At 35.4% G+C, this 16299-nt stretch overlaps 1 protein-coding gene across 1 annotated transcript in view; it reads right to left on the bottom strand.

Annotated features, from left to right (window-relative positions):
- TUSC3 (tumor suppressor candidate 3) overlaps positions 1 to 13901 on the bottom strand; it is an 88460-nt gene extending 74559 nt beyond the window's left edge. Inside the window, exons 1-4 of the mRNA XM_082482693.1 lie at positions 13747 to 13901; positions 3461 to 3578; positions 910 to 1050; positions 171 to 311 (exon numbers count right to left, since the gene is read on the bottom strand). Coding sequence (XP_082338819.1) covers positions 171 to 311; positions 910 to 1050; positions 3461 to 3578; positions 13747 to 13886 — 540 coding nt within the window. The 5' untranslated portion in view covers positions 13887 to 13901. The remainder of the gene's footprint in view (positions 1 to 170; positions 312 to 909; positions 1051 to 3460; positions 3579 to 13746) is intronic.
- Positions 13902 to 16299: the final 2398 nt, after the last annotated feature.

The following is a 16299-nucleotide window of genomic DNA, read 5'->3' as shown; positions in this document are numbered from 1 at the left end:
ACCACTTATGAGAATTAGCCCCAAAATCTAGATTATTAATCTTTGTCTGATAGTACTGTTCTGAACAATGTATTAATGCGATGGTTTTTAATTTACTATGCAAGTAACGAAGTCACATTTGCTAAGATAAGAAACTAATAAAAGGCATATTATAAGGAAAATCTGCATACCAGAGCTGCCATGGCCCAGCCAGTTTTGTTGTAGATGAACTCTAAGTTGTTTCTTCGCAGGTATAACAAGCCACCAACAAGAGACACCAAAAGAGCCAGTGCAATTGTACCAGAATAGTTAGGAGGCCTGAACACTCTAATCTGGAAAAGACAAATGTAAATACAGATCACAAATAAATGCATACATACAGATCGCCTACCATATAAACAAACAGGGAACATCTGAAATCTGGTTTCATGGCAGAAAGACTAATCCCTAACGGTATACTTAAAAAAGAAAAAAAATTACTTCCTTTAATAAGCACATAATATGAAAAAAGTTTTAAGCATGGTTTTTAACTGTTCAACTCCAAAACAGTATTTCTTTCTCACATTTGCAGGTCGTGTCTGGATTAGCAGCAGCTACTTTGGATCTATCTGTTTTCTATATAGTTTTGCAAAGCACATTTTACTCATTAACAACTAATTATCACATCACTGCTTGTTTTCATCCAGAATAAGACTATATAAAATATAACGAAGCAAGAATGGAGTATAATCTGCAAACTGCAGAAGTTCCCACAAGTACCGTGACTATACTTCTTTTTTTCTTTTTTTTTTTTTTTTTTTTTTTAAAAATGTGTTCTAGAACCTACACTTGAGGAAAGTAGTATTAAGGAAAGACAGAATTTGTCATCAGCCTGTCTCAGACTACAAAGATACATTTGGCTTCAACTTTTAAAATTGTCGAAAGACTTACATGAACATCTGTTCTGTCAGCTATCCATTTAGCTAGCTGCTCAGCTGCAAATCCGATCCTCTGCAGGTCAAAAGTATCAGCTCTCTTGGGTTTACCTTTTGGAGGAAAATGCATGAAAGTCGGGGCAGAGTTCATATTCAGCTATAAAACCCGGAAAAAATAAAAGAAAAAAAATTAGTAACTATATCCTCAAAAATGTTTACCCTTTGTGTATAAGACAACACAAGTTTAACTAGCATGAAAAATATTATTTGCCTCCATATGTTACTCTTTTTAATACATCTTCATGTACAGTTCTCAAAAAGAATGCTCAGGATATTCCTTCCCGTAGATTCTTTGGGATGTTTAATTAATCAGAGTATTTCACCCACAAGCTTTTCCGAGTAAGATATCTTATGCTTTAAAGTTCTCACATGTTGGAAGAACTTTCCTGTAATTAGTAAAACAGAGACCCCCACAGCCATCCAATCTATTAAAGTATATTAGGTAATAATTCTGTGGTAGAAAAGAAAGTGTTCAAACAGCTTGATGTTGTTTCTCTTGCCTAGCTCTCACCAAGCCATAGTTAACTAGACTAAACTATTCATCGAGCTTTCCACTGGCTTCAGGACAGACTACCCACTAGTGACTAGACTCTCTTTTTGAATCCAGAAATGACTACATAATTATCTTAGACTACACAACCTGCCCGGGAAATTACACAATTGTTAAGCCATGTCTTGATGCCACTGGAACTATTCACAGTATATCAAAAAAGTCAAAGGTGGTAAACAAATAAATTTACATTTACATGTGCCACTTTAAATTTTGAGTTCACCTTTGCAAGGTGGTATAGGAGGATTTTTCATTTTACTATATAAAATTCCTCCATATTCAGTCCATCTCAGAAATAGTGCAATAAAACACTAGAAAAAATGAAAATGAACATAAAGAAAATGAGGGGAAATACTTAAAGTTTATATAATATGGAGAAGCTCAAATAACAAATGCAGAGTAAACTTGTTTCACTCCTGCAAAATGAGTTTTAGTACATTACCGAAACAAAATATTTAATTAAGTACAGAACTGAATTTATCAATAGAAATCATCAGCTATGAAAATATTTTCCACCTACACAAAATAATAGCCCACTTCTGTAGTGAGCTGATTTGGAAATAAAAAAAAAACATTCTGAAAAGGCTAAGAGAAATGTTGTGAAATAGTTTAATCAAATATTTTGTGAGATACAGAAACCTTTGAGATGCAGAAACCTTCTGACATTGTATAGAGTTTGGGGGCAGTTGGTCTGCAACTACTTTGTCATTTCTCTACAAACAGAGTCAAAGCTGAAAGACCGAAGTCATGTTACTTTTTTGGGGTGTTTTTTTTTTGCTATGGCATCATTACATAACTTTTTTTGCACACATAAACAGAAGGTCAGAACTACATTTCCCCCAAATCCATCTTCAAATAGTCATTAGTATCACTTATTCTTAGCACTGTGTTTCTCAAAGATAATAAAAAACTTACATATTTTAATCTATTTTGGTCTAACTTGTATGTGACTTTAAATGCATACCACCTGAAATAGACCAAATCCGTGCCATTTTACACAAGGAACGAGTTGGACTGGATTATTCTAATAGGTATTGATTGGCTTAAGGCAAGATCAAACAACGTGTTTTATATTATTGTAACCATGTAGGATAACATAAGATGAGTTTAAAGCTTATTTGAACTAAAAATTTTAAAGCAAAATCTTAAACCATTAATAACCATTCTTTACACAATACATTCTAAGGTGTCAATTGGAAGCAAAAATATTTACTAAACACAGTAATTAAACTTTTAAAATTATTAAGTGTTTTTTAAATAAATGTTAAAACTTTTCTCCTGAAAATTTTAAATCACACATTTCACCAAAAGGTGGTTAAAAATACAAAGGACTTCAAAACTTGTCACTCCTTTTAATCTGCATTTTTAGCTTCGATCAATACACAAATATTAGAGAAAAGCATGTCAGTATTAATTTTCAAGGGATGCATTTTGCCTTGACCACTCAATCTAAGAGGGGGCCTTAAACTGTTCTCCAACAATTGATTTTTCACTCTTCATAGCCACTACGTAAAATCTAAACCAGTCTTCTCTTTTCCCTGAAGAACTTCCAGACCAATACAAATATTACTGGAGTTGAAGAATATCGTATTACATAAAAGCAATTAAAAGGCTATTTTAGTTAAGAGCTTTTTTCCCTTAGAGATAAAATAAAGGAAATCTTTAAATGCAAATGTTAGTTGCATTGTGCTTAATTCTAACAAATTACATTAACAATGGGTAGAAAAAAATCGCATAGAAAATATATACTTAGAAAATACTAGAAGTGGCTATTTGTATAATCTGTCTTCACTAATGTCATAGAAACCACAGCGTCTGGTGTTTTTAACCAGGCAAAATTTGTATACAAATCACAGAGATACACATCTACACACAGAAAATAATTTGTCTGGTATCATTTGGCAAATCAACATTTAGTTCTAAAAATTAAGAATGTTTTACAGTATCCAACATTTACCTGTTGAAAAACATCTGCCCCTTCATCATAATCCACTATTGTGAAAAACAGTTTGTTTGAAAAAGCAGATGAATAGCGCCATGAATTAGCCAGCACTTGATATTCTTCATTAGCTTGCCTGTTAAAGAAAAGAAACAAACGTCCATGTGGCATTCGCTGGCAAAAAAAAGATTCTATAACCAGTTGCAGCGGGTAGATGAATGGCACTCGCACTATGATTCTCAACACCCATATTATCAATTAAAAATGTTTCAGCTAGTTATGCAACTCCTTGCTTCAAACTTGCCTTCTCCCAAAGTAAAAATGTGTTAACTCAAACTATACCAGAGATGTCGCAAGATGACGTTAACAAAAAGTAATTTTAAAAATTAAAAATTTTAAAAATTTTAAAAAAGTAAATTTAAGTCTCAGAAACCAGGAGCGGCCAGTGTCATACAAATCTGCTAATAGATCTGCGCAAGGCGATGCTCCCGCGGCCCTTGAGTACGGTACCAGGACTTACTGCCTGAAGGCAGCTGCACATAAGGAATTCTGAAACTCGGGGAAAAATAACACAGGAATGCAACAGTAGTCATCTTCCTAAAAGAGCAGAGCCATGGAAAGAGCCATGGAAACTGCTAAGCCCTGGGGAAATGTTACTAACTAATCGAACAGTAGTCTTGGAAGTGGCATAATACACTCAAGATCAATTCATAAAACATGTTTTAAAATTGATAAAGGATAATTTTGCACAATGTATTGGGTTAAATAATCTTTTCTGTCATCACTAGAAAGTCATATTGCTACTACTCCAATTTGTCAGAAAGTCTCCTATTGGCTTTACTCACGGCTGCATATTCCGGTGAGGTTTTTTCGGTTGGGTTGGGTTTTGTTTGTTCATTCCTTCATTTTAAAAGAAAAACAAACACCTTTGCCCTGCCTGCACTGAGAGGAAAGGAAAAACTTAATTCCAGGAGAAGAATTCTGGGAACCTTACCAGAAGAGATGGTCTCTAAAGGCACAATCACAGAACCATAAAACCCACAGGTTTTTTCAACAGGACAAATCCATATCAATGAATAATTCAGGGGAAAAAAAAAAAAGGGAAGAAAAAAAAACCTGAAAGGATCCTTGCAGTACTTTTGGTTTCACACAGGCTACTTTGCTAATTATTTCCATATTACTAATTAATCATATCTGTTGTAGAGTCCAAATCAAGGTTCTACCATTGGGCAACTTAGCTGTACATGTGGGAACACGCAGAAATAGTATAAATGTATTCTATGAGCTTTTCTCAAGACAGTGTTTGTTTCTATAAAACTAGTTCCATGTGTTTGATGGTGCAAAATGATCTATATTTAAAAGCTGTAGATGCAAAAATCTTTGTGTTGCAAGAGAAGCTCTGCACTAAACAGACATAATACATATCGTGTTTTGACAGCGCAAAGGGAGAAAGAGGATGACAGGTCCACAGAGGCCATAAGACCCTCCCCATGTCCTCGTAACTGAGATCAGCCTTAGGCATGATCTATATTACATACAACTCCAGCAGAGTTGTGTCGTATAAAGGAATATATTTTACATGAAAAAAAACTATCTTAAAAAAAGTTAAAATGAAACTTTATCAACCGTTACCCCCCTCAAAAAAAATTAAAATCTTATGAAGCAAAACAAAATTCAAAAAACCCTTACTAACTGATTAAAATTTGCTATTTAGCACAATTATTCAATGAGCAAAGTTTGCAATTATTAAAAAAAATGTGATTTAGGCATTAGACCGGTCATTTCTAGAAACAGATGCTAACACTAAGCAGACTAACATATTCGCTGTCCTCCTGAAGAGGGCAGTCAAACAACATCAAAGGAACACTGTAAGATCTTAAGTAATATCTGTAGGGCACTGTTCTGTTAAACCTGCTATATTAAAGCTGGACCATTTTTATTATAAGAACAAGATAAAAATCACTTCTGGTGCCATGATTCTTCCAAGTCTATCTTTCACTTGTGATGAAACAGTATTTCTGGGAAATTCAGATACTCCAGTTATGCCCCCACTATTTGAGAGAACGCTCTTGTTCCCGTTGATCTCCATGTATTTTGCATCTTTGAACTATTTTGAATGAATACAATAGGTAGAAAGTGTCACTTCGCAAAAGGTTGTCGTAGGTTTTCTACAACAGATTCAAAGCACGATTTCATCCCCACACTGAAGATAGCAAAGCATTCTGTAACACATCCTGACGGCAGCTCTTGAGCAGTGGGGAGAAGTGAGAGTGAACCAAGGAGGGGCAGGAAGAACACAAAGTTAGAGGATTACTACGTCCAGAACTGAAGAACATCCTATAGTCCGCTGTACAATTTCCAAGGGATACAATGCCAATGCAATCACATTAATAACTTTTTGTGGCATTGTTTAATCCTTTTCAGATACAATAACAGTAAAAAGCATAAGCACTTGGCTGAAAAAAATGGAACTTCCAATTAACATCAGGCAATATCAATCTGTCACTTCTTATCTATCTATCTCTAGCATTAGTTAATATCGATTCTACCAGTTTATTTCTATGAAGTAATCTTAATTATATGAATATGAATTATTGTCATAATTATATGAAATACCATAAAGGCATGGGGCAGCACTACACTTGGTATGAACTCATCAGGACAAAAACACGTTAGCACTGCTCTTGGCAGTTTGAAAGGATTTTTTGACAGACAGAGAAGATTGAAATGCTACTGCTGCTACAGTTACCTTTAAGAATTTCATCATAACAGCAACACAGGAACTAGCAACAAGAGCAGTAATATTAAACAGCTACTAGGAAATAGTGGCCAGATCAAAAAGGAATACTAGCATTAGATTTACCTAGAAAATTCAATGCACTGAAAAGTAAGCCACTAAGTAAACGTTCTACAAAATTTTACGCAAAAGGTGCTCATGAAATATTAAAAGTTTTATTTAAAAGCATTAACTATGTGGGTGTCTATGGCAGATAATCAGATTTGTATAGCTTGAGCTATAATAAATTAGATTAATTTTATTCTATTAGTCCAAAATTATAGTAAGGAAAGCATAAATGGAATATTAGGAAAAGAATAAAACAGACCGTGGAATGTTTGCCAAAGCAAGCAGTGAAGCATTACTTTTTGGCATACTGTGGACTGCACAAAACACTTAAAAATGTACAATTGACAAAGAATGCACTACCGGGTCACCTACCCATTCTTATCCATCTGTTTAAAATAAACTGTTTAAAATCTTTAAAGCAAACAATTCTTCAATTTACCTCCAAAGCAACTTCGGTTTTTTATTTGGAATGGCTTTCCCAAAATGAAGAGAAGGGGCTAAGTGCATATTTGAACAATTTCTCGTCATTGAGAAGATAATAAATTCAGAATGCTTATTTGCTTTTATTTTTGTTTAGGCTGACTCAATGTCATGATGGAAAGCACTGAAGAATCTACAAGTGTGCCCAGAAAATTCAGCACACACAACAAAATAAGAAGGATACGGACAGTAGTTGAAAACTACATTGTTTATGCAATCTATATTAGGAGAAAAAGCTAAAATCCATGCCATCCTATTTACAGCATCCCATGACATTTCCAGTATCCTGCAGATGAAAAGAGGCCAGGAGATCATATTTTTTAGAAGTTGCAAAGTTAAAAAAAAAAAAAAAAAAAAAGGTAAAATTGTGACCACAAGAAGAATAAGGAGTCTCTTACGATGCAGGTATAAAATTACTGCCCTGCTAAACAGGACTCATCAATACTTCTATCAAGATCCTGAAGTGCACTGCAAAAGCAATTGCAAAACTTTCAACAGCTCCTTCCACATTTCCTGTTCCTTCTTTGAACAAAAGTTCAAAAGATAATTCCCTCTCAGTACAGTTAAGAGACCTGTCAATGATTTTCTCACTACCCGCTCTTGATCAACCAGCAAAAAACTGAAAAGCAGAGGATCCTGTTTCTTCTTTCTGATGACACCTCCTTGACTGTCAGAATTCTTTTTGCTGTTGACCTACTCTTTGATCGGCTACTTGAAAACAGCTCTCCAAGATATCTTCTTGAACAGGGAAACCAACAGAATTCTTCTCTTTTCTAGATTAAAAACCTCCTCTCAGAGGTCTCATTGATAGGGTGGACGTTAATAAAATTACATGGAATTTCTTCTCTCATATATTTTGTCGTTTCCTTCCTCACATTGTGAGTCAACAGCAGAAGGCAGATACATTCAGAGCCCTTTATGAAACACGTACTACATTAAGCTCAAAACTTAAAGATACACAAACTGTATGTTGAATTGTAACTTACCTTTTACATAATCTTGTAAGAAATACAGAAGGAATAGCTCAAGCAGTTGACTGAGCTCATTCTGCAGCAGACTTTCCACAATAGCTACAAGGTTGTTCCAATACATGCCATTAATAATTTCTGACAGAATTCAGCCTTGTCACTCAAATGCAACAAAAGAAGTCTTTAGAAAACATGTGCCATACCTGCAAAATTGGCCTAATCTCCCTCACATCCTATATATAAATTTTATGTATATACTTTATATGTATATTTACACACACATATGTATTTATAGACACATACACAACTTCAGCTAATGGGAGCAATCAGTGCTCCTTTCAGTAAAATGAAATTTCTGAAGCTTTTAAAAATACAATAGTCCGGTCAACATGGGGCAAAGAAAATTAATGGCTACACAAACTCCTCTCCATTACCAGCCATTTCTAGCCTCTTTTTCATAAACACTGGTTTTGCAAAACTGTGTTTTCCAGCAATCTGGAAGCAGGTTTGTTACTTCCACAGTAAAATACTATTAAACATCATCCAGGACTGAAACAACACAATTTTCAGCTTGTGCAGTTTACAAGTTTGTCTCCACAAGTGGTCGCCTGCCATTACTATAGTCTTCCTCAGATGCATTTCTACATTTTTCTCCTGATCATTTACGATGCTAATTCTAGGCTTTAATCTTGGTTTGCAATGATTCAAACAGACTCAGTCACATCTTTAAAAGAAACATTTGGGAATTCATAAACATAAACAAGCACAGTAGAAAGTATGCAAAATAAAATCCATTTGTTTCAGGTAGCTTGAAATTCACAGAGAGATGTACGTGTCTAATTTACGCGTTTTAACCATTATCACATAACAAACTTGTGGAACGGGTCAAGGTATAGACCCTATCTACTGAAACTCAGTATCTTTAGCCTTTGACACTACTCTGATCTTTTCAAGGAACACTACTCTAAGGAAAAAAACAACAAAACAAAATATCCATCTTCTTGTTGATGGGCTTCAGCTGTTGGGGAAAAAAATTCAAGTGATCGGTTTCATTTCTCTGACCCAGATTTCCCTTTCTAAATGAAAATATCCCAACAATGAATTTGAAAAATGAACCAGACAAAAACGTGAACTGTTTGGCAAAAACCAAGACATCCCTGATATGCACCTGTATGCAAAGCAGAACTGGTTGCTTCTGCTAGTGAGATGAGAGAAGCAGAGCTTAGAAAGTAAAACAAAAGACCTCATATAATTTGCTTTTGGAGTGATTAGATGGTACAGCAGCAAACAAAAAAGAGCAAGTTAATTATAAGAATGAAAGATGCCGAGGAACAGTCAGTGCAGCGGTGGTTTCAGCAGGCTAGAGCAAAAGCCCATGTGCAGCTGAAAATCAAAGCACCAGCACTCAATCAAGTGGAGCAGGGGGGTCATTGAAGTCTAGTAGGTAAAACAGTACTGATCCCTTTGGGAAAACGTAGTGATAATAAAATAGGGGAACAGATTGCAAGAGGAGAGAAGACAGGGGGCAGAGAAGATGGAAGAGAATTTTCACCCAAAAGTGCATTCAAGTCAGGCTAGTAGTTACTGTTTGCCTGGATGCAATACAAAGTACAGGCTGAGAAACAGTCTCTTCATCTCTACGAAGATGCTGTTTTCAGAGTGACCATTCTTTTGGGTTCTTTTGTAATTTTTAAAGTAGCGTGACTGAATGGTGTGGGTAACAGAGAGAAACTACATAGTCGAATGAATACCTAAGCATGAAGGAAAAAGGGAAGCTGGTCTTCTACCCCGAGGAGTCACTGTTTAGTGTTAGATTATTTCTGACTCTTCATTCAAACCAAAAAAATCCAAACTGATTCATCATCACAGTGCATCAAAGGGCTCTTCAGTATCTGCTTCCAATGTGCCATTGCACAGTAAATACATCAAGAATAGTAATAACATGTAAGGTCAATTAAGACTAACTGAGCTTAATTTCCAAATTCCAAATCTGTTTAATCAAACACGTTTCGAAACATGCATGGAAAAAACCTCACAACTTCAACTGTTAGAAACACATCCCACCCCCACCAATGACTTCACATTTGAGAGCACACAGGATATATAATCTGTTATGGTTAATTCATCTCTCAATACCAGCTGTGTCATGTTGAACTTAAACAATTGTGTCAACAGGAAAATTGACATTTATGCTACCACTTACACAGTTGTGAAAGCATCAGATAGCTTTCAATAGTTTTTTGGACCAGAAAATTGAAACTTGCTTGCCCAGAAAGTTAGACAGAAATGTTGTACCCCAAATTCTGCTTTAGGACAAAGACAGAATTTCCTTGAAAAACACTCAGAGGCATGACTAGAGGCACTACTAACATGTATACTGAGCTGCTGGTTCACAGAAGCCTTCATGTGTTAGGACTGGATCGATTCAGATAGCCTACGGATATATTTTCCAGTCCACAGATTGTGAAAGTCTTTCATTAAGATGAATCGAGAACCAACCTCTGTCTCAAAGATGACAAACCGGTAGTTGTCTTTTAGAAACATCTATAAATCAACCTAATTTGTTCTAGGCATAGAATAAATTCCAATCACTAATGCAGATATGTGATTTCTAACTTTTAAAAGTATATATTGAAAAGGGTTAACATCAAAAATTAGAAGCAAATCAAGCAAAATTAAGCAAAGGGAAAGCATTAAATACAACAATATGACGTATATCAGAAACAAACAAGCCTAGCACTGAATGAACAGGTAATCTTCAAAAAACTGGCAAAGCATTCAAAACATTTTTCTAATTGATCTTTCTCAAGATGATACATAAGATTTTATCTCCTGCAATGATAAAGAAACCCTTCTTATTCCAAGGAAGATCTTAAGTAACTTTTGTTAAAGAATACCTACAAAACGCACAATATGCTCTGGTTTTACTGAAAAAAGATCAGGTCCTGTGACTGAAAGAATATTTTTTTTTTTAACATAGAAAAGTTTCATCCAAAAATCTGGAGTCCCAGGGACTTCTTTCTATGTGGCATTTTAAGAGTAAGGTGGTATTATTTCCACATAATTTCACAAATCTGTAACTGTTAAGTGATTTACGCGATCGATGTTACAATGCCCTCCTTGCTGTGCGCAGAAGAACCTTGGATTCTCTGAGACAAATTTGGTCAGCTTTCCATATGTAGGTCCTTGCTATACGGATAGGTAAGACCTTTTTTAAATGTTTAAATATCATGCCTCCAATCATTTTACGACTTGGTTGAAGTGATCTTAGCCAAGTTTTATCCAAAATTTGGAACTTCTTTAGTGTTAAAAAGGATGGGGCTGTGGGGGGCAAATCTTTCCTTCGTACCTTCTAGACAACATCCAAACTACACTTTTCAGCAATGGACAGGCACAACAGTCCTTAGTCTGGTAGAGAACTTGGATCACCAAATTAACTTTGCATTCACTTTGAAGAGTGCCAAAAGTGACACTAGCTTTCTGAATGCAAGAAACTACCTCTCTGTCTTTGGTGGCACAAGCATTCAAAACACACGCCAGAAAAATCATACTGATTTTATTGTAAGCAAGGGCTCATTTTAACAACACACATTCTAACCGCATGCAAAAATCACAAAGCATATAGCTTATTTTAACGAGATAGGACAGACATGATCTCTTCTGGCCTCAAACATGCAAATCTGCAATGGCCTGCTCAAATGACCATCAGCTTTCACTGCTCTTTTCCAGAAGAGGACCACATTTCCTACCCTTGCTCCCCATCTTGTTATTTATCTGTTTCTGTATAATGTCATGTTTTTCATGCTTAGCGTTTGACGTAGCTCTATGCAACAGCAGCACACAAACATCTTTATTTCTCTTTGGAAAATACTGCACCCCTGTTCGTTATAAACTGGACATTTAGAATAGATAAAATACTGAAATGTCAAATCTAGCCACCAAAGGTAAAAGACAAAACCATTTTTTTTTAAAATAATTCTGTGGTGCATAAACTATCAAGGCTCAAACTTTAGAGGGAAAAAAAAAAGTACTAATTCTTGTGACAAAGTTATTCAAAGCCAAAGATTTCAGTCTAGCTGCTTTTTTGTATTTGAAGTATGACATTGATTTTTTTTGTATACAATTGTCCTGCAAATATTTTCATAAGTAACAGTTAACTTAAATCTTGGACAAAAGCATCCTCACAGAACATTACAGATTAAGTTAAAAATCTATTTTTCCTTTAGGCAAAGTGGCTAGTGAACAGCTAACGATAAAGTAGTGCATGCATTTCAGTTCTGTGTATCTTTTCAGTGCTCCTGTCCATTAATTAGCCATTGATTTGAAAATGTCGATTTTCCTGATAATAGTTTTATGTCCAGTATGATCAACCACATTTAATTCCTTTTATTTCACATGAAAAAGTGGATGGCAACCTCGCATTTATCTAAACAAACCCAGCTGAAAGCAGCGTGTTGATTTTTTCTTTCATTTTATGCTTAAAGATTTTCAGTTGGTTCTGTACATAAACAGCTAGCCTGGCATATTACAGGATGAAGTTTATAAGCTTTTTTCAGTACAGTAAACTGTATAGAGTTCTAAGCAAAATTAACTTCCTTAATAACTGCAATATTTATGTTGTTTTCACAGGCCCTACAAAAGAGCTGTACATAACACAGGGAAAGAATTTGCTGTGGCCATTATAATGACGATTACACTGACCCTTATAAAGCTGAACTTAGCGTATCTTCTGTAGCTTTATCCACCAGTTAGGAAAATAAGGAATGATTTAAAACAATATGTTAAACTCTCAACTCTTATTACATGTCCTAAAGTTAAACTCCAGCAACACAAAGAAGAAATAACAGCAACCAAGTGCTGGAAGTTTTAAAGAAAAAATTCCTTTGACTTAAGAATGGTGGGAAGCTTCTGTACTTAACTCCTTCACCTTCACAGTTCAGATGTGCCAGGTGAACTCACGGGAATGCAATTTATATACTCTCCCTCAAAATTGACCAACTGACTTCAATGACAAAAAATTAATCTATAAAGAAAATCTAATGTAAAACATACATGACTACATGTACACAAGTTAGTTTCTATTGTAAATGCTGCATTCCAACACCTAAGAAATCTAACAAGTTCCTACATTTACCAATTTTGTGTATTGTTTAAAGTGCACCTATTTAAAAGGAAGAAACAATATTTCTTCATATGCATTTCATAGTTCCATGGAGTATTTTGCTGCCTATTTAATAACTGTTTAGAACTCCCTGCAAAATAATCTCATCTATTACTAAACACAATAATTTCTAATGCATATTTTGGCTGAAGAAGGTTTTATTAGTTCAGTTTCTGATTTAGTAAGGTAGTTAAGTGCATGACTACCTTACAGTCCCTTGGCCCTATTTCCATATCTGTCATTAGTCATTTTTGGATTAACTTACTGAACTAGGAACTTGCAGAGAAAGATCGTGAACTTAGAGGAATACCAGAGCCGCACATTCTAAAAGGAGCCATCAGAACATATCGAAGCGCAGTGCCAGACCGTATGCCACCAGAAGCATCCTGGTGGAAAAAGGTACTTGCATGCAAGAACTGTCCAAAGCTGTGAAATCACAGGGTAACTCACATCTGCATCAGAGCCTTGGACATCTCTTAACTGAAGAAATCAGTGAAGTGTCATATTATTGAATGGTAATGAATCGCTTCTGTCACAAAATGTCTTTGGAAAGATCATGGTTGACTGATAATAAAATAAAGTGGATTTCTTGAAGAGAAAGCCTTCCTCAGTTGCAGAAACTTTATTCCTGTAATTTAATAAAACCCCAAACTAGGAAGACTTCTAAAATTTCACATATACATTAAAAGGCAGTTGAAAAGATGCTATAACAAGCACACGAGGCTGTTAAACAGTGAGCATCTTATCCCGTGCAAAGAACAATCCTACTCAGTGTATTGCACATTGATTAAAGCATTCACTTGAAAACTGCGGTAAGGAAGATGAAAAAGATCACGACGGTATAAATTACCTGCAAACAGAGCACTGCCGCTGTGGCTGGAGAGCAGTGAACATCACTATCACAGAGTAGTTACGAGGTGGAGCCTTCACAAATCTTCGGAATTTGTCTCCATTCATGCGGATGACTGAGCGCCTTGAGCTCCACTCCATCAGCTGTTCCACCTTCTCAGCCAAAAGATTCTGTAATTGAGGACAAGAACGAGGAATGTTTAAGCTTAAACTTCAAGCACTTCATACCTATATTCTGCCTTTGCACCCTCAGAGCTCCTATGGACTTAAACAGGAGGTTGGGGACCATTTCTATATAGCTTATAGCACTATTTAGTCTTCTATGTAGACAAGTAGATTTTAAGTATATAAAAAAATAACTCAATATGGTCTTAAACAGAAAGGATGCATAAAATGAAATCAAACAGGTTGCTACCAAAGGCAAAGGCGTAGACTAAGGCTTACTGCCTAAATACAAGATACCAGTAGAGCAATCATTTAACTTTCATTAAAAATTGGAAGCTTTAGAAAACGTAGCATTATTTTTTATTTATCATATTTAGTAAAAAGTCACAGCAGGATATTGTCAGTCACTCAGATATTAAGATTTAAAAAAAATAAAAGTAGCTACAAAGAGAGAGAAATAGTTACTACATTCAGAATTTCCTTACAAACATGTAACACTGAATTTAAATTAATTTAAGTTTTATATTTTGCTACAGACTGTGTACTGTCTTATAAACCTATCTAGGCACATTCAGTGATGAGATCAATGTTTTTAGTTGCTTTCAAGATTGCCAAAATATTTTGGCTGAACTGTGTGTAAGAAAACAAAAATTGCTTGTGTGTGACACTTATTTGCACATGAATGATTTAAAAGCAGGCTATGAGAAATATTAGAAGACAGACCTCAAGTTAAATACATTCAGAGACCTTTTAGTCTCCTAAGTTACCTAGCTGCAGTGAGGTTGCACTGACCGTGCTACACCTACAGCATATCAGGATCAATGCAACAATCCATCTTGTTTTAAGTCTTCAGTTCCCTGCTCAAGGACGTTGTGGAAGCTGCCCATGTCAAAAAAGAGCTAAAAAAAGAGTGGAGAAAACTGGAATATTACAACTTGCACAGAAGCTGAGTGCTGAGAGAAGGTAGGAAGGACATAGAGGTGGACAGACAAAAAGAGAGAGAAAGTGAAGAAGGGGCACCAGTCGTGGAATCATAGAATAGTTTGGATTGGAAGGGACCTTTAAAGGTCCTATAGTCCAACTCCCCTGCAACGAGTAGGGACATCTTCAACTAGACCAGGTTGCTCATATATAAAAATGACTACTCATTTGTAAGATTTCCTCAGATTAGCAATCCTGCTTTAGCAGGAGAGTTGGACTAGATGATCTCTAGAGGTCCCTTCCAACTCTGATAATTCTGTGATTCTGTGATTAGCAGTGCCTGGATTAAATCTTCCTCTTAATTTCAAAAGATTCACTAATTTTGCAAGAGGCACTCCAGTTGGTAACACAATAAAACATAAGGAGCTAAAAAGGATGTGCACTCGTACTTCCAAAAGCTTTAATAACTGAAGCAAAAAGATAAACTAAAGAGACCTAATAAAAAGACAACTTTTAAATTAATACAGGAAGGACACATGATATCTTACTTGGTACAGAAAACCAAAGACTTCTCAGAATAGGCCTTATTCAGAGAAAAGAAACAGAAACCCATGAAGTTTTCATTAAGGATATGAAAGCAAAATCATAATCATAACAGAAAAAGGCGAGAAAAAAACCCAAACAGCTCTATTACTGCTATATAATTTGCTCTACAAAATAATCAGTGATATCAGAAGAATCTTACTCAGAGAAGTCCCATACAAAGTTTTACTCAGAAGCTTGTTGCCGTTGCCAATAAGCAATTGCCTCGATACCTTCAGATTCAACCGTGTATCAAGTCACCTCCATATAGCTCTCGTGCAATACTGTGAAGTTCACCGTAACATTCTCAACCACTTGTCTCTTCTACTTTGCTTTTTTCTAAATGCACTAGGTAAAAAGCTAGTAACTAAACTAACCTAATGCGTTTACTACACTAAGTAATCAAGCTAGTGCTTTGGGAGTGTAAAGCGACTAGGTACGATTGGATTACTTGCTTCACTGGTTTATGAAGAAACCTACTTTTTTCCAGTAGAAAGTTATCATTGAATAGATTGCAGATAACTGTGTATATCATGAAAGAGAGTCTGCTACAGGCCAGATTTCTCTTAGGTAACTGACTGCACTTAGATATCCTACCACTTTTTAGTCCACTTTATTCCAGAAAGTCTCCTTTTTGCAGAGTAATTGATAGAAGAAACCGTGGGACTGACAGCTCTAGAAGTCACAGTGAAGTCTGAAATATCCTGTATTTTACGGCTTTCTGATTTGTAACACTTTACAGATAGATGAAGGTCTCATATTGTTTTGTCATTTACAAAACATTTGCACAGTATATGCTGCTGAGTAAGTTATCAACCTTTTCCTCATCTCATTTAATAATGAAATCCAAGAAATAAAACTAGTGTTAAATGAGTTTCCATTTTAG

Source organism: Vanellus vanellus (assembly GCF_965231255.1).
Source record: "Vanellus vanellus genome assembly, chromosome: 4".
Taxonomy (NCBI): Eukaryota; Metazoa; Chordata; class Aves; order Charadriiformes; family Charadriidae; genus Vanellus; species Vanellus vanellus.
The sequence above is the reverse complement of the archived record's forward strand: the minus strand, read 5'-3'. Positions and strand labels throughout refer to the sequence as shown.